A 24,813-nucleotide genomic window follows, 5' to 3' on the forward strand; every position below is an offset into this window, starting at 1 on the left:
GAACCACAAAGATACCCTTGCATTTTAAGCAGCTTAACTTTTGGGATGCGTCACACCTTGAATAGAACAAATGTTTTCCAGTATACTTCCTCCTAAGTGACGACCTGTGGGTTGGCGTGAGTGGGAGTGGCTTTGTTTCAGTGTCCCCGCCTCCTGTCAAAAAAATTAACCCTCTAGAGCACGACGACTCATCTGACAGGTTAACATCCCTCCTCTAAACAACTTCGGCAGGAGCACTACGAGCAGAGTGAGGATGGAGCGCGCGTGCGCTAATGTCCCACCCCTAACGTCACAGATTGTGGACAGCTACAGAAACGATTGTAAAAAGTCTTTAGTCAAATGACCTCACTAGGTTTATGGAAACAAAATACATGCAAGAAAGGTAAAGGGTGCTAGAGCTCTTACTCCAAAATCAAGTTGTGTGAAACATATTGGGGCACCGATACGAATTACATATCTTGGAACTACCTGTTTCATGTCAACATTGCACTACAAAACCGGCAAAGGGAAATGTTTTCATTAGATGTCTCTAGATATACGATGCAACACTATTACGTTTTTAAAAATACATGTATTCAGGTGTATGATTAGTATGTTCACGTGTGCTTAAGCCAAATGCACTTTTCTATATTTCAAATTACATTTTCATTGTTAAACGAAACAGCTTCAAGTCTTGTGTGTGATTATTAATAGTTATTAATATTATTTGTAACATGCTGGGTGTGTAATAACTCCAAGATGGCTGCTTCGGTTGTGCTACATTGCCTGGCGTTTCTGTTTTGAGTTCAGCTATATGTCCCAACTTCTGTTTCAAGCGAATGCTAGTAGTGCAGCCACTCTCTTCCGTGTTGTCGTTCGCTTCCCATATCCAGAGAGTTTGCCCACTCAGGTGGGGGTGAAGAGTTGCGCGTGCGCCAAGCGTTAGTGTCGGGCACAGGGCAGGATGAATGCTGCTCCCCAAGATGGCGGCGGAGGGAGGAGGGAAGGAGATGAACGAGATTAAGACCCAATTCACCACCCGGGAAGGCCTCTACAAGCTTCTGAGCCACTCGGAGTATAGCCGCCCAAATAGAGTGCCATTTAATTCACAAGGCTCCAACCCTGTCAAGGTCTCTTTCGTGAATGTCAACGACCAGTCCGGCAACGGGGACCGGGTCTGCTTCAATGTCGGCCGGGAGCTCTACTTCTATATTTACAAAGGCGTGCGCAAGGTGAGTTGAGAGTAGACTCACTGGATGGCAACAATGATGAGATGCAGCGAGCAGGTATAGTGAGCACCCTCTGTACCCGGGCCTCTGGCTGGTATCCTGCGAGGTAGTATGTCTACAGGGTCTTTAGTTTTTGCGATGCTGTCCCTATAGGTGAATAACATTATAAGTACCTGTGTGCTGCGTCCATACCCGGGCAACTGTCGGATCTTGTCTCCTTCCTCTGGAGATTTGAGACCGCCCCCTTGTTATTTGCAGGGTCGTTTTATCTGTGTCTCTGTTGACCTAAAGGTGCAGCTTCACTCCCAGTTTTGTGATTTTTGCACGTGCGATCTCGATGTCTTGCCAACTTTGGGCCTGTGTTCCCTAGGTTGTGGTACCCTTGGGTTGCTCTTGGGATCACAGTCTCTCCCAGGTCTTTAGCTGCTGCTTTTTGCCTGTCCCTGGAGGCGTTTTGTTTTTGAGGCGTGGCCTGTATTCCTGGATTGCTGCATGTGAACTTCCGCGCATTACCTGATACGGGGATGTTTTCCTTCAAGTCGTGGTGTCTAGGTTCTGGATTGCCTGCAGAGCCAGAAGGGTGTCATCTGGGCACTTATTGCCCCCTTAGCTTACTGCGGATCTAAGGCTGTGCACTGCACACGGCCGAGAGCTCCTTATTTGTAGGTCGGTCTGGATCAAATGACAAATAGTCTGAGGTGGCTACCTTCATGGAAGATGGAAACGTGTTTTTCGTACATGTTGTACTAGAGAAGTTATTTAGAAATAGATGCTGAGCTGGTATTTGAAACTTTTAACGAAAACTTCAAAATGTTATTGACTTGAATGGGCTAAAATGTGAGATTCATCAATTAAAAAAAAAAAGGACGCATTTGAAAAATGACAACGGGTAGCTCACACCGTTCAATTGCATTGGTCATTACCGACAGTAAGATCTAGTTGAGAAAGAAACAACGAAAACAAGATAAAAATAAAAAAGTTTAAATATACATTTACTCTAGTCCAAACAAGCCTGAATTGCAGGCGTTTTCCTGATTTGTTTTACGATTCTAGAGTATTCGCTACTATACACTCCAATGTTATTAGCTGTTTGCCTTATCCAGATCAGCATGGTTTTATTCCTACCCACGGGATTAGCAACCATGCACATCTTATCTTCACCTCACAACACGTTGCCCATCCTCAAAGCTGGCCCTAATATTCCTAAATGCAGAGAAAGCATTCAGTAGTGTCAGATGGGACTTTCTTTGGGCCACACTTCAGACTATGAATGTTCCTAGGTCTCTTGAATTAACCAAGTCTTTGTATTTGCAGCCTGCTGCTAGATTGATGATTGGAGGGGAATTGTCTAAGCCTGCCATATAAAATTGGATGCCTTCTCCACTGGTATATTGAGCCTCCTGTTGCCCCTCTTAAAATGTTTACTTCAATTCTAATACTTCTCTTTTATGAGGTTATTCATGCCTAAAAAATGTTATATATTATGTTGATTTATACTGCGCACCGCTAACCACCGAAGGGCAGGTGCTCGCGTGGCTCTGCAAGAGAAGAGGGTGGGATGTGTTTGTGAGGATAGTATAGGGTCAGAATTAGGAGGAACTGCGTCTGTGTGTGTTGTCTTGTGTGTGGGAGTTGGTTCGAGAGGCCGTACTTGTGCTAACCGTATGGGTAGGGCTCAGTGCCTTGCATGTGTGCTAGTGTTTGTGTTAAGGTGTGGAGTGGGTTTGCAGTTGTGAGCACTGGTTAGTTGTATCCATAAGGGGCCGAAAGTCGTGGATGACTTCTAGGTGTTTGTATTGTATTGGTGTGCATTTGTGTACTGTCCATGGATTTATGTACTATGTGCAAGGGGTTCCATGTAATAATGTTGCCACAAAAATATCGCCATGCAAAAATATCGCCGAAAAATGGCCGTTCCCTCTAAGGTTATTTCCAGAGTCTCAGAGAGTTGGTTGACTGCGAGGATTAGATTAGTTCTCAGTGTGGCTAGCCCCTAGTTGTGCATAGTGACATAGGTTATTTTGGAGCAGCAGGAAATATGGGAATTGGTTAGTACATCGGTTAGTTTGACAGTGCCTCTGAAATGCGTCTTGTGTTGTCGCTTTATGGTACCATCCCATGTTCTTGGTTGCGGTCCGTCGGTCAGCCCCGCCTCTTCTCCAAGCATGCAGGCTGACTTCCCCTACGGTTTTGAGGGCAGGGGTTGGTTGTACCCAGTGTTCCCAGTTACTCGGCAGGAATTGGTCAAAGCAGTTGCGTTTTGTCTTGTGCGATGGGCTGCTAAATGGGTGCACAGCTTGTATGATAATACATTTGGGCTAAATATTTTTAAGTTGCAACTTATTAGCCGGGTATAAAGTAATTCACCATTACCGTTATCCATATACACTCAGCATACCATTTCCTACTCGCTAAGAATCAATTATGACTAGGCAATGGCTAGTAGCAAGTGAACATTTTGAGGCCTGTGCTGATGATCGTTGTGGTTGTGTACTGCATGGCAAGGGCGTATGTGTTTTGTGTGTGCCCCATTACAAGGTTGGTAACCGGCACAATTTTTTTTTTTTTTCCCGTCCGGGTTGTTTATCCAATAATGTTTTCCCATACTTATGTCTGCAAAGCGGCTTCTGCTTGTAAAATTGTGACCTGTATCCTGAGCTTACCTGACGGCAAACATGGGGAGGTGGATGGGTGTTGCAGTTTTTATTGATGTTTGCCTGGGGGAGTGTTGTGTGTCTGCAGTTGCTTGTTCTTGTGGGATGCTTATAGTGCTGTGGACGGTTGCTCTTGTTAAGGTCCCAATATGTGACCCGACAAGTGAATATGCTTTACTGTATGTTTTTGATTTACTTTGCCAATTGTTCATAGTAATTTGCATTTGACTGCATTTCATTCATTGTGCATGTGTTCTACATGTGAAGTATAGCAGAGTCCTCAGCTGTAAGTTATAGCCCTTGGTGTTGATAGTGATTTGTACAAGCATGCTTCTACATTTAGCATTACGACCCAAAGAATACGGCCTAGTCCCACAATTCCATCCAGCTGTCACATAGTCTGACATCCCAATTCACGCCTAACACACTACAGTTTCCCATAATATCGCTTTACTAATAATTGAACAGTTGCTTAATTATATCGACTATCTGCAGTGCTCCAGATAAGATTCCCTATTTTTAAACTTTGAGAATAAATGTGATTTCAAGAGAGTACCAATGAGTTTTGTCCTTTGCATAAGATTAAACAGTATGTGATATCCAGCCGACGTGTGCAGAGTTAAAACTGTATGGAAATCATTACAATGCTGCAGCTTTCTGCATTGTGACAGAAAAGCAGGTTTCTCTCGCAATTAACAGATAAAGCAAATGGTGCAGTGGCACAAACACCCTCTTGCAAATGGAACAGACGAAGACTAACACTGAATTTTCCTTGCAAATAAAGCAAGGATGCACAGCAGTATACACTTTTTAACTCTTCGGTCCCGCAGAACATGTCAGCTTGAGTAGAAACTGTGCAGGCTTCCCCAGCAGAAACAGAAAAGGTGAATCAGGGCAACCCCAATGCAAGCTTTAATCTTGTAGAACAGGTGTTAATCAAGGTAGACAATTCCCACACAGAGAACAGATCAGGACTGTGTCTCCACAGTAGAAGCTCCTCTCATATAAAACAGGTGTAACATAGCCTTTATTAGTGCACGCTGCACTCCTAATATAGAAAAGGCACACCATGGATCTCGGTAGATTATGCTTTCCTCACATACAACAGGAACGTTGAGTCTCAACAATACATTATTACCACAATTGGAACAAGTAAATTGTGGGTCACAAACAGTAGAAGTTCCACTTGCATGGGATGGAGCAGTGCAAGCACCGCCACACTGAAGAGGTAAAAGAAGTGCACCACAGTGCAAGCTACACTTGCATATAACTGGAACATCATAGGACTCAGCAGTCCAAAGTTCTGTCACAAAGAACATGCCCAGCATGTGCCTTCTCACTGATAAGCAGTGGGAGAACCCCCGCACATATAAGAGGAACATTTAACTGCCTCAGCAGTAGAACATCCTCAAAGATGGAACTAATATAACATAGCAACTAGACAGAAAGCGCACGCTAACTCTTATCGGAAAAGCTTTTCAGTAGCAGTAGGAATTTAGTAAACCATAATTAAAAGGAATTCCGCCTTAGAAAACCAATTATTTCTATACCATTTCCCAGCCACTCTACAGCTGGTTCACTTCCTAAAGCATGTTGCAGAAGGGGTTGCTCATTTTCTGTGTGCGTGTGTGTGTGATATATAATCGCACACAAATGAGACCTGTTCCCCTCCCCCCACCCCCACACACACCAGGTTCTTTAATGGTTGCATGTACACCTTTTTGTTTGTTTCATAAATGTCAACTTCTCTACATTATGTCCAATGTTTACAAGTTCTGGGGTCACCACTGTTGCATTTAGTCCCTCTTAGGTAGTCCAGTATCACACCCCAATGATTTCAGAATGTGTCCCTCTCCCCTTGAATTCCATAGGTTACTCATTCCATGGCAATTATATTCCACATCTTGTGGAGCCATTCAGTGTTCCTTGGGGGTGTCTTTTGGTTCCATTTCCTGTCAATTACAAGGCAGGCTGCTAGCACCAGTATCGTGAAAGCCTTGCGTCGTTTCGTGGGGGTTTGTAGATCAGGGTCCATTAACCCAGTTAACCATTCTTTGGTGGTGATTTGCAGGGGGGCCGATCATCTGTTGCACCTGGGAACTCATCTCTCCCCGAAATGGACCCAGTACTGGACACTCCCACCAACTGGTCTCCAATCACCCTTCCCCGAACACCCTCTCCAGCATTCTGGCGTTGTACCCGGATATATACCGTGTAACCTTTCTGGTGTGTAATGCCTCTGATACATAACCTTATACCAGGCCTCTCTTGTCTGAATAGATCTTTTGAGCTTGGTAATAATGCCCCAAAGGTTATCCCCGTGGGTCCCCAGTATTTATTCTCCCATCTTTGCATGTAGGGCCATGTACGATCCTGCCTGTCCCCCATCAGGACAAAGTATAGAAGTGAGACTAGGTGTTTCTCCCCAGAGTGCGTCATTATGAATTTCCCAAATGGTGTAAGAGTTCTAGAAGTCGTTGCTTTGAATGCAGGTTGTTTCAACCAGTGTCTCAGTTGAAAATACTCCAGCCAGCCCTTTTCAGTCAGGGCAAGGTAAGTCTTGCTCTCCCCAAAAGACATGACTCCCCCCCCCCCCCCCCCCGACCCTGTCCCCCACTTTTCTACAGCTCTTTTCCCTACAATCTAGGAAAGTTCCCTGCTTCCTCCCTGGGGAAAATTGTGGGTTTGCAAAGAGTGGGGTGAATGGGGACGGGTGCGTCAATAAATACAATTAAAAAAAAAAAAAATAAATAAATACATTTTTTTTTTTGTAGTTGGTCCGATATTTTGCAAGTTAGTCTCTGTGCGAGGTCGGTTCTGCTTTTCTAGCCATAGGAGTCCCGCAAGCGGCATTGGTTTCTAGTGCATGATCTATCCTTGCCCACTGCCTTGTCCTGTCTTCCGAGAGCCATTCCTGCATTACCTGAAGTTGGGCTGCCTCGTAATATTTTATGAAGTTTGGAAGTCCGAGACCCCCCTGCTGTTTGGGAGCTATCGTGGTCTCTTGTTTTGCCATATACATTGCAATATGGTTCTATTGAGTGATTCAAAGAACGTCTTTGGCACCGCTATGGGAAGCGCTTGAAAAGGGGTACAGCAGTCTAGGTAGTACGATCATTTTGATCATAGCTATCCTCCCCAAACACGATATTTGCAGGGGAGTGCAGATGTTGAGATCTGCCTTGATTTTGGCTTGCAACTCAGGATAATTAGCACCGTATAGGCCGGAGAGCAACACCGTCACATTTATGCCCAAGTAGGTGATGGAGCCCTTTGCCATGTTAAATGGAACTGATGGTGATTGATCCTGCTCTAAAGTATTTGGGGGCCCTAGCTGTTAAGGATTTCTGAACTCTGTCCCAGGGACGTCATTTAGGGGTCGCCAGAGGTCGCAATTGCAACCTCTGAGGTCTCCCTTGCGACCTCTAAAAAAACACTCCAAAAAAACCCTGTTTTTTTTAAAAGCTCCTGGGCTGTGGCCAGCACCATGTGGCTCTTTACTTCTGGAGTGGCTGGCTTTCTTGTTCAGGCCCCTTAAAAAAAAAAGAAGAAAAATAAGAACAGGAGTGCCACAAGTCTTAACACTTTCAGCACTGACCCTAAATAAGAAAGAATAGGAATACCAGATAATGTTTCTTTCTGGAATTCTATACAATAATTGCTAGACTTATTAAAGATCACTGATTTAGTCTGTTCTTAAATGCCTCAACTCAACCTTTCATCCTTCTGAGGTCGATAAATGAGTAACAACACAGATTGGGTGTATATTTTTTCTATATAAAGCGCTTAAGCGTAATTGCTATATAATAACACATCATTATAATTTGTCATGGATGTCTGCTTGCATTCACAGTAATTTGGTAATATGGGCCTATAGACACTGATCTTAATGATACATATGGCGATCCATTCTTGTATGAAATGTATATCACATTATAGTGATATCTTAACCATTTTTTTCATAGTGTCCAATGCTGTGTGATGCCACTTCCTGTTTTCTCAACGGGTGAAAGGTTGTGTTCCATTGCTTCCCGCGATATCACTTCAGGGTGGGGTCAAATGACATCACTTCCTGTGATGTCATCAGGGGGTCAAGGGTCATGTGATGTCACTTCCGCTATCCCTGGCATTTTGGTGAAATGACGTCCCTGCTCTGTCCAGGAGAGGCAGAGGTTCAGAAGGCCAAGCTAGTTTCTTGGAACAGGGTAACCTCTAGACAAGCCAGACCAATCAGGGTAGCTATGGCAGGCGGTCAAGACTAAGTCTCAGGAAGGGTGAGGATGACTGAAGGACCTCAATGAGCACACAGAGCAAGGCCACTTAAAAATTACTCCAGGCAGGTGTTCTATTAAAAATATGGACACATTTATTACAAGGCCTTTGTAACACAGACTATAGGAAAGAATCACAGTAACACAAAGTAAACCAATACAATATATATACAAGACCAGGAGGGTCTAAAGAGAGGACTGCACAAAATGATACCTAGAGGGGAAGGAAATGGGCAGTGCAGTTAATCTTTAGTCCCAATTCAACATCAGTTATTCACTAACTAAGAGGCATTCCAAGCCCTAAGAAGTGTGGAGCCTTTCGCTCAATAGTACAGGTGTACCAGTGAACGCGGTTGTTCCAATGGACAAAGCAGGGTCTCTTTAGGGGTCTCTTAACAGCTCGGGAAGGTGGATAAGGCGATGAAGAATAAGTTCCCACTAGTCAAGAAGGACCTGCACTTGAAGGCAGAGGCAGTTCAAGAGTAAGGGATGGAGTCGCTATTTCGTAATAGCAGTGGATAGGAGAGGGCCCCCAAGGTCCACTCGTGCGTAAAGTTGGGCTCTGGCGCTAGGGGCCACCGGTTGGGGTAATGATTACTCACCGGTCCCTGAGGCAAGGAGACCCAAACTTCGTCAGGTTAGTCCAATTCGGTTGCAGGTTCGACGGCGGCAAAAAGGACATCTCAGCACCTTTTAGTTCCAGCGAGGATTCCCAAACGGGACAGTGGTGATTTCTCAGCTCCGGGTGGATGAATTACCCCGGTTTCACTGCAGAAGGCTTCAGAGGCAAGAGAGTCACAAATGCAGTGGACTTGCAAAGGACGTTGCCGCAGCAGGGCAACACGGTAACCGTGTTTACTCCGGTCCGGGCGTACTCGTCTCACTTCAGACCTGGGAATGCCAAGTGTAAGAAATTTGGTGTGAGGGTGCCGTGGACACAGAGCTAGCAGTATGCCAAGTTTCGAGGGCCTCCTCGAAACGACGGCGGAGACAAAGCAAAGGTCCTGCGTAAACTGGTCAGCCCACTGGTTGGCCCAGGGACACTTCCGAGAAGACTTACTTGCAGGCTTTGGTGAAGGTGCCGAGAATAGTTGGTCCCACTGTTCCAATGGGTCGAAGCGTCTTCGCAGACCTTCTTGGATGACAAGATTCAGTGGGGTCCCACGGGACGACGGCAGGTGCAGGGTGCCAAACCTTCTGCGGGTCACCAGCAGTTCCTCGACTCAGCTTCGTAGTTGCAGGGGACTTGGATCCTATCCTTTGTTCAGTGAGAACTCAGGAGATCAACATGGTAGGGGTGTTTCCAGCCTCCTCTTATCCAAAGATGCCTTTGCACCAAAACTGAGAGTACCCAATGGGAGATCTGCTCACAAACACTCACTCCATACGTGAACCAATCAGACCATGGTGGTCTCGGGCATTCAGGATGTGTATTGGGACCAGACATCCCAGCCCACATCCTGGAGGCACACACACAAGGCATGCAGAAGCCCGCGAAAGCATTGGGATTCGCGGGAAAATGCATGACCAAATAAGGACTGGCTCGGATCGACTCGACCTGGGGAAGGTGAAGGGGCAAGATGGCCAAAGGACAGGACAAAGAACCTTTTGGCATGGCCATTTTGGAGCCAGGCCACCTATTTGTGCCAAACACGGTTAACATAGCAGGAAAGGGTTAAAAATAATGCGAAACGTTGGCTGCCACCAGTCCTGTCCATGACACATCTGCACAGTTCATAAAAAGTCCAGCGAGAGTTTCTAGGGCCTTGGGAAATGAAGTGTACTGTATAGTAAGATACATTGTACAATGGTTACATGTTGCAACATGAGGAAAAGGACTAAGGGAAACAAGGTCTCCCAGGACTGACTGTCTTAAGGGCATGTCAGTTTCCCCATAACAGTGAGCAAAAGCCCAGAGGAGTGCAGCTGAAGGCTGTGCTTCTCTGGCAAAGTCAGTCAGGTATGTTCAAACAGCAGTAAAAATTTTGGGGGGTTGACACATGGAGGGAAAAACTACATACAGATATGAAATCTTTCGTAACACTAGCCGCAGGAGTTCCGACTTGGTCTTGTTAATCTTTAGCCGGAGACCTTCTCCACAGACACCAGGGCCGAGATAGAACTTTCTTGGTCAGTCCGATTCAACATGTCGTCTGCAAAAGCTTTTACTTTATGGCCCCCCCCCCCCCCCAAAACCTTATGCCGCGCATTCATGGGTTGCGTCTGATTGATGCTAGAAGTGGTTTTAAATTGCAAACAATGGTGGTGACAAGGGGCAGCCCTGTCTCGTACCCCGTGTGATGGGGACCTTGTCCGATAGGCTGGAGTTGATTGAGAGCCGCCTCGATTGGTCTGAATAGTTTTAGCCCGTAACTTCCTTGTAAAGTTCAGGCCCATTCCCATCCGCTCCATTACCTCAAACAAAAATGGCCACTCCACACGTTCAAAGGCCTTTTCAGCGTCAAGGGAGATTGGTATTGCCTGCTCCTGCTTCACCCCACCTTCTCTAAAAGGTGTGTCAGCCGTCTGGTGTTGTCCCAGGTATGTCGGACCTTTATGAAACCCGGCTGATCCGTCTCTACCGGATCCCGGAGGAGATGCGCCAATCCACCATCCTCCCCTCCCCCAGGTCGATCTTGGCATACAAGTTCAGGAGGGTTATAGGGCGGTAAGAGCTACATGCTGTCGGATCCTTCTTGGGTTTCCCAAACACCATCACTTTTGCCTCTGTCATTGTGTGTCACAATTCCCACCCGTCCTATGGATTTTAAGAGTCTCTCTAACCTGGGCCTTCGTTTTTGGCATTATTTTTGATAAAAGCATGCCGGGAACCCATCTGGTACCGGAGCTTTGTTCTGAGGAAGGTCTTTTATGACCCCTCCACTTCCTCCTCATGTCCCCTATCTGTGAATGGGAGTTTGCACATTGGAGGCTACTGAAGCAGTCTGTCACAGCAGAGTGGCCTGGGTAGTCGGGCGAATATAGCTACCAGTTAAATGTTTCAAAGGAGCCCACTATTGTCTCTTGAGTCCATTCCTATTGTCCCGTCATGCTGCTTGATGCCTGCTATTGTGGGATGTGCATCCACCTTTCGCACTTGTCTTGCCAATACCCTGTTTGCCTTATTTGCACTGACATAGTATCATTGTCGTATGCATAATAGGGCCTTTTCTGCATTGCATGTCTGTAGCATCTCTACCTGGCTTCTAATCTCTTTCAGTTTCTTCATAGGTGCTTTATTCCTATTCCTAGTCACTTCTAGCATTGCCTCCTTTAGCTGGGCCTCTAACTCCCCTTCCTTCGCTTTTCTCAACTTGCGTTCTGGGCCTGAAGTGCAATGGCTTCCCCTCTCATTACTGCCTTAAAGGCTTCCCATTTACCTTCCTGTGAGGCCTCCTGGTTGTTCTTGTGCACAAAGTATTCCTGTATTTTGTACGCCAGAGTAGCTGCCGTCACTCTACCCTCAATATTTCCCAGGGGAATGTCCTTGACCACAAGCACCTGTGCAGTTGCCATCTTTTCACTTTCACCATCATCGGGGTATGATCGGATAATTTATTTACAAAGGTTTTCTACCTCCCCCAGGATGATCGGTGTTATCCACACATAGTATTCTGAACATAGTTTGGTGTACATGGGAGAAGCATGTGTACCCCTTTTCCTTGCCCTTGTTATGTCGCCATGTGTCCTTTAGTGTCAGATTGTCGAAGGATTCTCTCAGGGTCTTGGATGCAGGACTGTCGCCCTAGCTTCTACCCACACTTCTATCTATATTGGGACCCATGCTATGTTTAAGTCACCTCATAGAATGATCTTCCCTATTGCCCTTTTTCTAATTTCTGTATGCTGTCCCGGAGGAATCTTTCTTTGCCCACATTGGGGGAATATATCGTGGGCAGGGTCCTTGTTCTATGATTTATTTATATTCTTAGAAAAACATAACGCCCCTGGGGGTCCTTCATGAACTGCTGTACCTTTTGCCTGTAGTGAGTCCCTAAGACCAATCGATACCCCTGCCGTTTTCCCTTTTGCGTTCGCCTAGTACTGTTGAGAGAAGTGGTAAAAATGAGGGATTGATTTGTCCGCTTTTTATATGGGTTTCTTGGGGCCTTTTTGATATCGGCTGTACTGTGTTTCACCTCCCCTTCCAGCTTGTTGCGTTTGCCCGGGGACTTTAGGCCACTAACATTGTAGGATAGTACTGTGATAGCCATCTTTCCCTCTGTGTATTCACCGTGGTAATTCTCTGCGACTCTGGTGTGTGTGCCCTCCCGCTTCCCCAGCGCCCCGGTCAAGGCCTGTGGTCCGGAGAACCTCCCCAGTTACTACCCTGAGGCATCGGACCTGGTATAACCCCAGGGTTACACTTTCAAAGGGTGAACTGCACCCTTTTAACGATTCCATGAGTCTACCATCTCTCCCCCAGCTAGGCCCTGCGGCCGCCTTCTACTGACTCCAGTGACCGCGTTTGGTGTGATATGAGCTAGCCCATGTTTTCCCCTCGTTAGTTGTGGCTCCATCGTGCACAGCGATCCGGGAGCGTGGTTTTATTTCAGTCTTGGAGTTCTAATAGCCCTTTCTTGCCCTGGATCCCCTGCAGTCTTCTTTCTCTGCTGGCGCTCCATTCTCGACTATTTCCAGGTGTTTCCATATTCTGGGGGGTAGCAGCTGTGGGGTTATGCGTTGGATGGTGTTCCCCCCCTCTTCCATATTCATGCCAGACAGGCCCTCTTCGCACGTTACCACCCTCTGTTGTCCCGACCTTTTGGGGCCCACTCTGTGTATGCGGTTAATCAAAATATCTTCAGGTCGTGTGTCTGTCAGTAGGCTCCCGAAGCAATGCTGAATTGTGCTCCTCAGATCGCCATCCACGGTGGATTCGCCCAGGCCCTTCACTCGGATATTTGTCCTTCGATAATGGTTCTCCAGATCCTCCGGCTGTAATTCCAAGTTGTCGCCTGGGCCACCTGTTCCTAAAGTTCGCTATTTTGCCTGGCCTCTTCTGAGAGATTTGAGAGACCTTGTTCCGTTACATCCACTCTGGTGCCCAGGTTGTTGATCTCCTGCCCCACTTCCTGCAGGGAGCATTGCAGTTCCTCTTTCATTTTTGTGAACTGGTCCTGAAAGGAGCTCCCTTTCTTCCAGACCCTTAAGGCATTGCATTAGGTCTTCTTTATTCAGGGCCATAGTGTGGGTATCTTCTCCCTTGTTCTTCTCCTTTGGCTGGGCTTCTGTGTCTGTGGGGAGCCCTTCCTCTTGAAGCTGGCCCCAGCAGCGCTCTAAATGTCCCCTTTGTTGGGCCTATGGTCTTTATTTATTTATTTATTTTTGGGCCGGTGGATTCTTGTCTCTCGCCCCTGACATTTGGAGGGATTCTGCCCCCTTTACTCTCCTTCCTGCTTTAACACTTGGGGGTAACCTTCTCGGAGTGGGCACTCCCCCGCTGACGCTTAGCCTGCTTCTTTTCACTCAGGCAAGGGGGGGCACTGCTGTTCTTCCTAATTGCAATCGGGCCGGTAGTCTGGAGCACCTCGGATGCTGCCTACTCCCCCTCTCCACTCCTTTGTTGGTTCTTCGGTGATGGTGGACTGAGTATTTCAATCCTCAGTCTTCCCAGTTATGAGCCTTTGCTTCCCGGGGGCCTCCAGTGCTGTTTTCTGCCCCTCTCCCCAGGCCATTCCCCTGTGTCTGGAGGGATGGGGGGGGGCTTGTGTTGAATTCTCTGGGGTCTCGGTGTGTGGTGCTTTTAGTCTCTGTTTGGGGCCGCTTCGATCCTTCTGTGGGTCTTTGGCCATGCGGGTATCCCAGGGGGGAAGACGTAGGGTGTGTAAGAGCCTGCTCTCCTACCGTGTCATCACCGTCCCGGGGATGTCCCCTCCTGGATAGGCTGCCCCTCCGCTTATAAGGCCCCTCCAGGGCAAGCTTCGATTTTCCCAGCTTGGGACCAGGTCAGAGGTGGTGTTCAACCAAGCCTCCGGGCTTTCCCTGATGCGCCGCGGGACAGGCTCCTACTCCTTAGCCTGGGTCTCATCTGCGCTTGCTGTACTCCCATAGGCGAGGTCCGCCACTTTCCCCGGCCTCTCGCTTCAGGGTGCTGCTTCGTTGGCTTCTGCGCTGGGGGTCTGGGAGTTGTCCTAGGTTCAACGTCCTGCTGGGGGATCTCCTCTGGCGCACAAACTCCTCTTCTCGCATGGCCCTGCTGCCTAAGCTGCTGAGGGGTGCCCCGCTGAGGTTGGGTGTGCGCATCCCCCCCTGGACTCCTCCGATACGATGGAGCTGCTGGGCGATCACTTCCTTCGTCAGGTATCACTGGTCCTTGCCCTACTACGGGTGGTATTGGGTGCCGTAATTTGCTTATAGTTGACCCGAGGGGTTGTTGCAGTAGGCCTTGCTGGAGAGCGTGAGGATACATCCTCACAGTACGGTGGCCATCTTGGAATCCATATTTTATTTTTTAAGACTCAAAAACCTAGCCAATTACACAATAAAGTAAACATGAACTGGATTGTGTCTTTTGATGTTTAAAGACCGCCCACATTTCCTGGAACTAGTACTGCCCAATGGTATGCCAGTGTTATGATACTACAGTGCAAAGAGGCAAGGACTCAATACTAAATTCTTTATCTAATCTCATAGTAACATTTTGGCTAAACAGAGTTAATGATTTGTTATTTATATAGCGCCTTTGCTAAAGCGCTGTACATAGAACATATTTGCGTACAATTACTAACTACCCAGCCAAAGTTGGTAATCATTTATCGACCTCGGAAGGATGAAAGGCTGAGTTGGCCTTGGTGGGATTTAAACCTGCGACCTGCATTTCACATACAGATTGTAGCAGCAAGCACTCAACTGACTGAGCTATCCTACCGGATAACCTCCTATGGAGGTCGATGCACCGACTATCAGCTGAGGTATAATTATAACAGTGCCTAGAAGTTGGACAAACCATGCATGAAACGCTACATAAAGAAGTGAAATATCTATCTGGATTGTCACTACAAGGACAGGTTTATATTTCAATTAAAAATGTAACTGTTTTGTGCACTTCATGGAGTGTCAGGTTTTGGATGTTGTAGTCTTGAAGATTTAAAAGAGGCTGTTACTTCTGTGATTGGTGTAATGACAATCGATCATCCTTAAGTAGGGCTTTGCTGCCACCGACCATTTATAGTAATTTACCTCAATGACTGCAAATTACGGTTGAATGGATGTTAACTAGATCTTGCATACTCATCAATTTACACAATTTTTCACAATTACAGTGTAAATTAAATTATAGGAGCAAAAGTTATTTGCCTCCACAAGAGTGTAAAAAGTGTGCAAATGCCAACCAAAACATGACAAAACTTCAAAAGGAATAGGACCCATTGGAGACAAAAAAGGTATTCAGCAAAGATGTCTGATTTTAAAACTATTTATTACTGAAAAACTGTCTATACCATAATGTGTATGAACACACCATATTGATGCACCTTGGTGATAAATGAACACAGCACAGGAACTCTACAATACTGGTTTGCTTTCACTGAAAAAAGCATAATTTATCAGAAAAGATAATTCTCAGTTGTAACTGTGTTCCATCATATTAATGATATGATCCTATAATGCTAGGCAAATAAATATGCACAATGCTTCCTTTTGCTCCATGAGCACCTAGACACAAAATACAGCAGAAGCTGAACAGAAAGAAACTATTCCTTTTATCACTGTGTGCTGTTTCTTTCTGAAAGTCTTCAGAGAAAGAATTGTCTGTTTCTGAGGCTTTTCTCCATGGCCTGCAATTACATCCACGTAGATAAAAATCCAAAGAAGCATTCTGGTTCCTGTCAAGTAACCTGACCTTTACACTGTCATGATGCCTACCTGCAAGGAGCCAGGCCGGGCCCAGCAACCCCAGAGGCAGACATCATTTTCCCCAGGGAAGTCTCAGCGGGCCCAAGTCGGGGCCCTTTGGACTCAGTCCTGGCGCCTTAGGCGCCAGGCTCATAGCGGACCCCAGTCCTGGCGCCTTAGGCGCCAGGCTCATAGAAGAGGATATGTGTTTAAGTGCTTGGGTGCACACTTACCTGATGCAGACCTTGCTGCTTCATCCAGGCCCTCTTGAGGCCTGAATGGGACTACTTTACCTGTAGGACTACTTCACCACCCGGGTGTGGTCTGGGAAGGATACATACCTGATTGGTGGAAGGATACATACCAGGAACTTCTTCCAAGGCTATTTAAACCCCACCCGAACAGCCACACGTGCTTCGCGTTGTTCTGCACCTAGCAGCTGGACGCTCACCGTGTCAGCTCCTGCATCCTGACTTCAGCCACGCCTGCCAGCACCCTGGAACACCTGCAAGGGGAGGAAGGAAGAGAATAGGAGAAGAAAAGCCCTTACCTGCTAAATCTGCATCCCGGAGTCATTTCTCCAACGGCCCTGAAAAGGAAGACATCATTTTAAAGGCATTTTGTTTCGATCGCTGCAGCGCTGCATTTTACTCACCTTTACAAGGCGCTTCCATCTTCAGCAGCGATCTTCCGGATTCAGCTACGCCCCGGCGCCTAGAGGAAAAAAGACAAGAACAAAGGTGAGAGGGAGAAAAGGAATAAGGAAAGCTCAGTTTCCTTTTAAGTCCTACCTGTTGAATTATTCCCACTGCATTTCGGGTCCTGCCGCTTCCTGGCATCTCCGGACCCCGGCCCCTATGGGGAAAAAAGACAAAGACATTGAATGAGCGAATGCAAAGACATTACCTGAGCGCTCATCCAGAACTGTTTCACTTCGGGTCGGCGCCATATCTCCGGCACTCCGAACCCCGGCCCCTAAGGGGAAAAAGACATAAGCATTAGCGCTTGCTGCAATTAGACAACGAACATTATTATTAAGCTTGAACTTTTGAACAGAACTTTTACAGCGCCTTACCTGAACAGTCAAGCTTACCTGAACTCCCATCAATCCAGTGAAGTAACTGGGTTTCAACACGCCCCTGCATCAGAAGCAGGATGGGGAGCTCATCCTTCCAAACCCTAAGGTGAGGCTTCACGGGGAATCGTGGAGGAGGTATCGTGGAGGGTTGGAATGGAGTGGGAGGCTTGAGCATTGTTCCACAGTTGGTAATACTCCCTTTTCACGCACAGGAGGGTATCCAACGAGCCAGGGAAGCCAGAATAGAGGGGCCCTTCCTGTCCATCTTCAGAGTTCTGCGCCTTCGACGCCGCGCCTCCGTGGGAACCAGGTGAGCGTTACATACACTGCCCTCTGCCCTAAACTGGCACCTATCATTGTGCAGGTAAAGAATAACGATATATTTACAGTATTTTAATGCGTAGAAAGGCCTGGTATGCTGCTTATCTGGAAGCTTGATTATCTGCCTGTTCTGCTTCATTTCTTATGTCTGTTCAAGCTTTGGTCTGCCACAGGGCTGTTTAACCAAGAGCGCTTTGAAACCAAACAGCTGTAGGCTTTATAGAACTGTATCATGTAACGCAACTTGCATCAGAAACTCAATTAATGAGATTGTCAGACTCGTTGAAGAACTTTGGTTTCCTCTCACTACCCCAAAGAAATGAAAACGCAAACCTTGACTGAAAGGTTTCTGCTGTCCAAGTTTTTGACAGTTTGGTTTTTCAAGGCCAACTTGTAAAGCCATTTAAATCAGATTGGTAACAGGAATGTTAACATTATTGGAAAGCTTTCCTAACTTAGCCAACTGTTGTCCAACCCTTTTTAAAATCTGTTGTTGTGGGATGGACCTTTTCAAAATGAATGTTCTTATTGAGTTTGTATATATATATATATTTTTTTTTTTACCATAATACAACTTCACTCCCACATTAGGGTGGACTTAAACTTTGCGCCGCCCCCCCCCCCCTTTTAGTTCAGTGTCCTCACTTGTATGTATTGCACCATTCCAGTTCCTTGTTTCAAGGAGGCAGAGGTGCTAGGTCCGAGTCTTCACTGGAGCATATCCTCTGTTTCTGAAGTGTCTGCCGGGGAGGAAGGAGCCTCCTCTGCTTCCTTCATCAAGAATAGTATCAGAGGGCCCCAGATGTCCGGTGGACGGGCATGTAGGGGCAGTTGTTTAACGAAGTCTGTTTCTACATCTTGGCAGTAGAGGATGTCTTTGCGCCAGGCAGCGATTGTTGGGGCGGGGGGAGGGGCCTCAGCTCCAGGTCATGGCAACTCTCCAACGGGCTAGTGTCAGCAGAAGTCCTGCCAGTTTCCTTATTGGTGCGGAAAGTAGTTTTGTCATTCCAAGTAGGGCTGCTGTTTGGATCGGTTGTATCGCTTCCCCCACAAGTGCAGCTGTTGTCTCCAGGACTTGTTTCCAGAAAGGGGTCAGTTCGGGGCAATCCCATGCGAGATGGACAAAGTCTGCTGAATGTGTCCCACATCTTTCGCATTTTGCCGATGCTTCAGGGTGATTGTTTGCTTTTGCTGGTGTGTAATAGGTTTGGTGAAGAAAGTTGAAGTGGATTAGTTTAAAGCGTGAGTTGAGGGCAATTTTTTGTCTGTTTCAGGATGTAGGTCCAATCCCCTTCTGGTATGGTTGTGTTGGGACTTTTCCCACCTGACTTGTGCGCGAGTGATGTTGGGGGTTGTGTCGGTGATAATAGATTTGTAGATTTGCGACACCAGCCTGCCTTCGCCTTGTGCCTGTATTACGTTGTGCAGCAGTTGCCAAGTTGGTGGCTGACCTGGGGAGTCGGGCAGGAGTGCTTGCAGGGTGTACCGGGTCCTGAAGTAGAGGAATACGTCGAGTGTGGTGTTGCCGCCTTTCAATTTTGCTTGTTGAGGAGTTATAAAGCTGTCCTCAGTGATGAGGTCTGCTAGGGTCTTTATGTGCAACTTTTCGACCCATTGATGGAATACTTTCTCTGACGTCAGTGGAACCCCTGGTATGAACTTGACGGGCAGAAGGGGAGAGTATCGCGTTTGCACCCCGTACTTTTGGGCTAGCTTCTTCCAGATTTTGTATGTCGAGAGCATCACATTCATGGTGGTGTTGGGGACAGGGGTCTGGCTAAAGATGACAGCAGTTAACAGGTTCGGTGTTGCTAAGGCTCGTTCCACTTGCACATGAGGTCTGATTGCTTGAATGGCGTACCAGTGACTGAGGAACTGTGCCTGCGCCGCCCAAAAGTATTTCTCCAGATCTGGAAGGGCTAGACCTCCACTTGTTACCGCGAGTGTCAGTGTTGCGTGTGCCACTCTAGCCGGTTTGCCCGCCCATAGTAGCTCGAGGACCATGCTTTTCAGACTGTTCAAGAAGGTTTGAGGTAGCAATATAGGAATGTTGGTGAATAGGTATAGCAGTTTTGGTAGGATCACCATCTTGACATGGGAGGTTCTTCGCCAGAGAGTTAGTGGTAGGGTCTTCCAGCGTGTCACTTTTTCCTGTAGGGATTTGAGCACCTCTTTGTAGTTGTCTCGGAATACCTCTTGGTAACTTAGCGACATTTGTATCCCCAGGTATCGAACTTTGGATGTTTTCCATGCGAGCTGGAAGTCGTCTGCAAACGGCTTGGTGGTCGGGGTCAGCGGGAATATGATGGATTTTGATTTTTAATCCAGAGGCCGCTCCGAATTTGATAACTCCCCCCCCCCCCCCCCATGACCGGGTTCAGATTGTCTTCGGGGTCACGTATGAACAATACTACGTCGTCTGCGTAAAGGGATATGATGAGCTTGTGTGGTCCTATGATGAGTCCCCTTTGTTGTCGTTGTTCTCTTAGATTGGAGGCTAGTGGTTCCATTACCAAGGCGAAGATCAACGCTGATAGCGGGCAGCCTTGTCTGGTGCCTCGTTGGAGATCTATGGGGGCCGATTTTGCTGTACCTACGATAATGTTAGCTTGTGGCTTGGTATACAATAGAGATACGAGTTTGAAGCGGGCACCCAGTCCCATCCTGGTGAGTACAGCGAACAGGAACGGCCATTCCACTGAGTCGAAATGCCTTTTCGGCAACAAGAAGAACCGCGATTGCCTGTTGTGAGGGGTCTAGTGCTTCGATGACGCTGAACAGTATCCTGATTCGGAAGGTCGTGTTGCGGCCTGGTATGAAACCTGCTTGGTCTGCAAGCACCAGGGCAGGCATCCGTGGCATCAACCTGTTAGTGAGCACCTTTGGGAGTATTTTGTTATCGAGGTTGAGCAGGGAGATGGGACGATAGGATGTGCAATCCTCTGGTGGCTTGCCGGGTTTGTGTAGAAGAACTACGTTGGCTTCACAGGAGGATTGGGGAAGGTTCCCTTTTTCCAGTGCCTCGTTGTATACCGTCGCCAGGAGGGGTGCTAGGGTGCTTGCGAATGCTTTATAGAATTCTCCTGTTAGGCCATCTGGGCCAGGAGCTTTGGAGCTAGGTAGGTTCTTGATGGCCTCCATGATCTCTTCTTGTGTGATCAGTTCATTCAGTGGTTCACGCAGGTGATTTTCGGCCCAGTACAGCTCCGTGTCTTCAAGGTACTCCAGCGGAGTGTTTGAGTCTCTGTTGTGTTTGGCGCTGTAGAGATCTTGGTAGAAGAGCCTGAATTCTTCTGCTATTCCTTCGTCGGTGTGAACTATCTCCCCTTGCTTGGTCCGAATCCCTTCTATTGGAGACAGTTAGTTGTCGGTTCTGATGAGGTTTGCTAGGTGGGCGCCGGGGTTTATGGCCTTCTCCATACTGTCTTGACCTGACTGCTGCGATTTAAAAATTTGATTTTGCAATCTGCTGTGGTGCTGAATTTTTGTAATTCCTCTTTCAGAGCGGCTGTTATTCTTGGGTCGGCCGTGCTTGTGTTTTGCAGTTCTAGGTGTTTTAGCTTCTCTTCGCTGGTTGCCAGCTCGCGCCTAATGAGTTTGAGGATACTGTTTTCTTTGCCGAGGCAGACCCCTCTAATAAAGCACTTTAGTGTTTCCCAGATTGTGCTGGAGGAGGGAACTGACCCTATCTTGGCATCGAGGAACACGGTGATCTCCTCTCTCAGTTCGGAAGCAAATACCTCATCTCGCATAGAGCCGGTTTTAAAACGCCACGCTGTAGTGGGGATTTAGGGTTGGATGGGTTGAGACTGAGGATTATTGGGGAGTGGTCGGAGAGAGTTCTTGGCTGGATGTGGCACAGGCCACTAGTCAGTGGGCCATTTGCTGATGTGAAGAATAGTCGATCCTGGAGCTCGTGTTGTGCACCGCGGAGTGAAAGTTGTAGTCTCGTAGCTCCCCATTGGATGCACTCCATGCGTTTTTCAGGTTGAATGCTCTGCAGATTTTTTATTTGAAGGCAGGCTTTCGATCGAGGCTTTGGAGTGGACCGTGATCTGTCCCTCGCTGGGTCTAGCACTGTGTTCATGTCATCCCCCCACCCCCCAAATTATGGTTGCAGGGTCTTGGGAGGAGAGATGGGTTAATACCCAGCCAAAGTTGTCAGGGCCGTCCACGTTTGGTGCATAGGAGTTGACGAGGGTTATTTTTTGGCCCGCTATGATGCCACTTACTAGGATCGCTCTCCCCTCGGTATCTTTTGCTGTGTGAACAAGCCGGAAGCTGGTCCTCCTGTGTATAAGAATTGCGACTCCTCTGGAGTAAGATGAGTATGAGAAATATCTGTGGCAGCCCCAGCTCTTAGCCCACTGGTGATCTTTCCCTGGGAGTAAGTGTGTTTCTTGGAGCTTGGCTACGTCCACTTCATGTCTTCGTAGGTACTGCAGAATTTTCCAGGTTTTGGATGGGATATTGCCTCCTCTTATGTTCCAGGTTATGACTTTGAATGGAACGGGTTAAAGTGTATGTTCCGCTTTTTGTTTTCAATGATCGATGATGTTGTGGCTAGGTTTGGCCTGGTATTGTGGTCGTTGCCTGGAGGTTCATTAGCTGGACGGTGTAGCAGCGTTGATGGTGAGCCGAGGGGTGAAGGGTCGGAGGGTGGCATTGAATGGGTGGCGCAAAACTTTCCTAGTTCCCTTGGTGAGTGCTGTCCACAGGCAACTCCCAGCTGGCCCGTACAGCTTCCCTCCCTAGGGTGGGGAACCCCCAACTGGCCCACAGAAAAGTCCCTTGTCAACAAAAAAGAACAAATGGCGGCCCATGGAGTTGCCATGCCGTTGGGTGTATTCCCACCCATTAACTCAACTTGTGAAGTAAACAGTTGCTGTGCTAGGGGCACTTGGGGCCTCCCAAGTATCCCAGCCCCGCCTTAGACTCATTGTGGTTGTTCCGGTATTCTTAGTGAGGTAAGTGAACATGTTGCGCAATTCTGATCACTTCTGGTTATGGTGGATTCCTGTGGTTTCTGTCCCTTTGCGGTCTGGGGCGAATATGGTTTTGTTCGGGGCAGCCCATTTGGTCTAGAAACATGTTTGCCTCGATCCGGAGTTTGAAAGAAGTGGACTCTCCCGTCGTGTTGCACTCTAAGCCGCACTGGGAAGAGCATTGAGTAGGCTATTTGGTTGTTTCTGAGCCTCTGCTTGATATTGGCAAACGTTTTCCTCTGTGATTGTACTGCCGGAGAGAAGTCGGGGTAGAATGTATTTTGTCTCCTTCATGGAGGAGGTCTCCTTTCTCCCTGGCCAGTCGAAGGATGGTGTCACGATCCCTGTTGTTAAGCAGCCTTGCGATGATTGGCCTGGGTGGTGTGCCGGGAGCAGGTCTGGTTGAAGGTATCCTGTGTGCTCTCTCTATTATGAAAAGTTGAGACAAGGGGTCTCGGCCGAAAAGGGCTATGCAGAGGGACTCCACATATTCTTCCTTTGCGGCTGGTGTTCTCTCACTCCGACGATCCGGAGATTATTTCTTCTTGAGCGGCCTTCAAGATCCTCGCACTTGGCTATAGTCGATTTCATTTGGGATTCTAATTGCAAGACTTTGCTTGATAGGGTTGTTGTGTTATCATCAAGGTTAGATACTCTTTGCTCGACCTCATTCATGCGTTCAGAGTAGGTGTCCATGCGGTGTTGCAGGAGGTCGACTTTAGAGGCTAGACCATCCATTTTATTGTTCAAACTGCCTATGCCCGCCTTTAGGTCGAGGAGGATTTCTTTGATCTCGGTCGGGTTCTCGTTTGTTTCCACCTGGTGTGAAGAGTCTGACACTGGGACCTGGTCATCTTGTTGGAGGGGTGCTTTTGGAGTTGTGCCACTCTCGAAGGTCAGTTTCCTTTGGGATTTATCAGTTTTCCCCATTGTGCCTGAGGTTTTGGTGATGTCTGTTGGATCCAGTATTTGGGTGGTGGTCTTATACTGTGGTTAATGGACTCCCCGTCACATTCGTTCTTTGTTTTCCTGGAGTGAGTGTCGGAGCATGTGTGGACAAAACTCGGATGACCTCTCCCTCCTTCAGGGGGGAGTTGTCTCAGCGGAGAGTTTTATTTTTTTTATTTTTGCAGGTGTTTGGTAGAAGTTGCTTTGTATTGTTAGCCACTGGTCACGTTTTGCATAGGAGATGGGTTCAGGGTACCTAGCTGTAGGTTAGTGTGTTGTAGGAGTGGGTCCTGTGGTTATGGAGGGGGTGGCGGTTTCCCTTTATGATAGGGCCGACTCCTCTTAATATTGTGTGATGTTGCCTTTGGAATGTGAGGAGTACTCGCACCACTTAGGTTTTGATGGCGCGTTACGTGCGCGCAGTTGCGGCTGCGTTTGTGTTGATGAGGGGGAAGGTTCGCGCTGAGCCGAGTGCGGCCACGGCCGCCTCACCGCCACTGTGTATGCGGGCGGGGCCTTCCTTTCAGCTGAGCCCAGGGCGGCTCTATGCATGCGCGGGAGGGGTGGGGGCCGGCGCCAAGGATGGCTCCGTTCGGGGAGCAGCGTGACTTTCCTCCCCCTCCTTACCTCTGCGCGCAGCTGGTTTCTTCTCCTCCCTTCGCCGGATGGATTAGGCCCAAGGCGGTGGGGGCCGCTTCAGGTGATGCGGTGCTCCTGGGCCCTGTGTGGAGCTCCCACCCTCGGTCCTGCAAGTGGGTCGCCGGATTCCAGAGCAGGTGCGGTGGATGTGGGGGGAGACGGGGGGGGGGGGGGGAGACAGCTCATCCCTCGCCGAGTTGTCTCTGCTGTTTGCCCAGTAGCTATGCCGCCGCGGCCCCGCCTCGCCCGCCGGCTCCGAACAGGGAGAGGGAGGCAAGATCCGCTGATGGTCGGCGATCGGCCCTTGCTCTACACCCGCTCCTCTGTCAACAATCGGGGCACCTCCGCCAGGTCACGGCGTCTGGGCTCCTTCTGGGGCCGGCCGCGTGCGAGTTGGCGCCCCGCAGGCCAGCTACACGAAGCTCGGCTTTAAGGCCGCGTGGGCCATTTAGTGGCAGAAAAAGGCCGATTTTGTCCCAGTTTTCGGGAGATAGTAGCTGGAGAGATCAGAGAGCCAGGAATCAGGGGTAAAGCTTGCAAAACCACAGGGAACAGCAGGATTTCTCAGAATTGATGCAGGGCTAAACGGGAGCTCAGACCCAGGCGGCCATCTTGGTTGGCCCTCTAGCGCCCTCTCTTGAGTTTGTATATACATTTATTTTCTTTCAGCCATGTCAATATACTTGGCTAGAACAGAGAGTGCAGGAAATAATTTGTTTTGATGTGGTACCTCATTGCTTCATGTTCTGTGACTTGGACCTAAGCGCAGAGAGGAGACAGAGTGGGGAAGGGAGTTGGAAGTGGAAAGGGAATAGAAAGAGGAAAAGCAAAGAAGGGGGAGGGTTTTAAAGGGGAAGAAGCACTTGGACAACC

At 48.0% G+C, this 24,813-nt stretch overlaps 1 protein-coding gene across 6 annotated transcripts in view; it reads left to right on the top strand.

The window, feature by feature from the left end:
• Positions 1-843: 843 nt before the first annotated feature.
• Positions 844-24,813, top strand: part of WDR20 (WD repeat domain 20) — a 408,154-nt gene continuing 384,184 nt past the window's right edge. For 2 of the 6 annotated variants that reach the window (XM_069637750.1, XM_069637753.1), the window contains exon 1: positions 844-1,211. In XM_069637750.1, coding sequence (XP_069493851.1) covers positions 948-1,211 — 264 coding nt within the window. In that variant the 5' untranslated portion in view covers positions 844-947. The remainder of the gene's footprint in view (positions 1,212-24,813) is intronic. The other 4 variants (XR_011283774.1, XM_069637755.1, XM_069637751.1 and 1 more) reach the window with 3 other exon arrangements.

Source organism: Ambystoma mexicanum, chromosome 14 (assembly GCF_040938575.1).
Source record: "Ambystoma mexicanum isolate Mex_15411 chromosome 14, UKY_AmexF1_1, whole genome shotgun sequence".
Lineage (NCBI taxonomy): Eukaryota > Metazoa > Chordata > Amphibia > Caudata > Ambystomatidae > Ambystoma > Ambystoma mexicanum.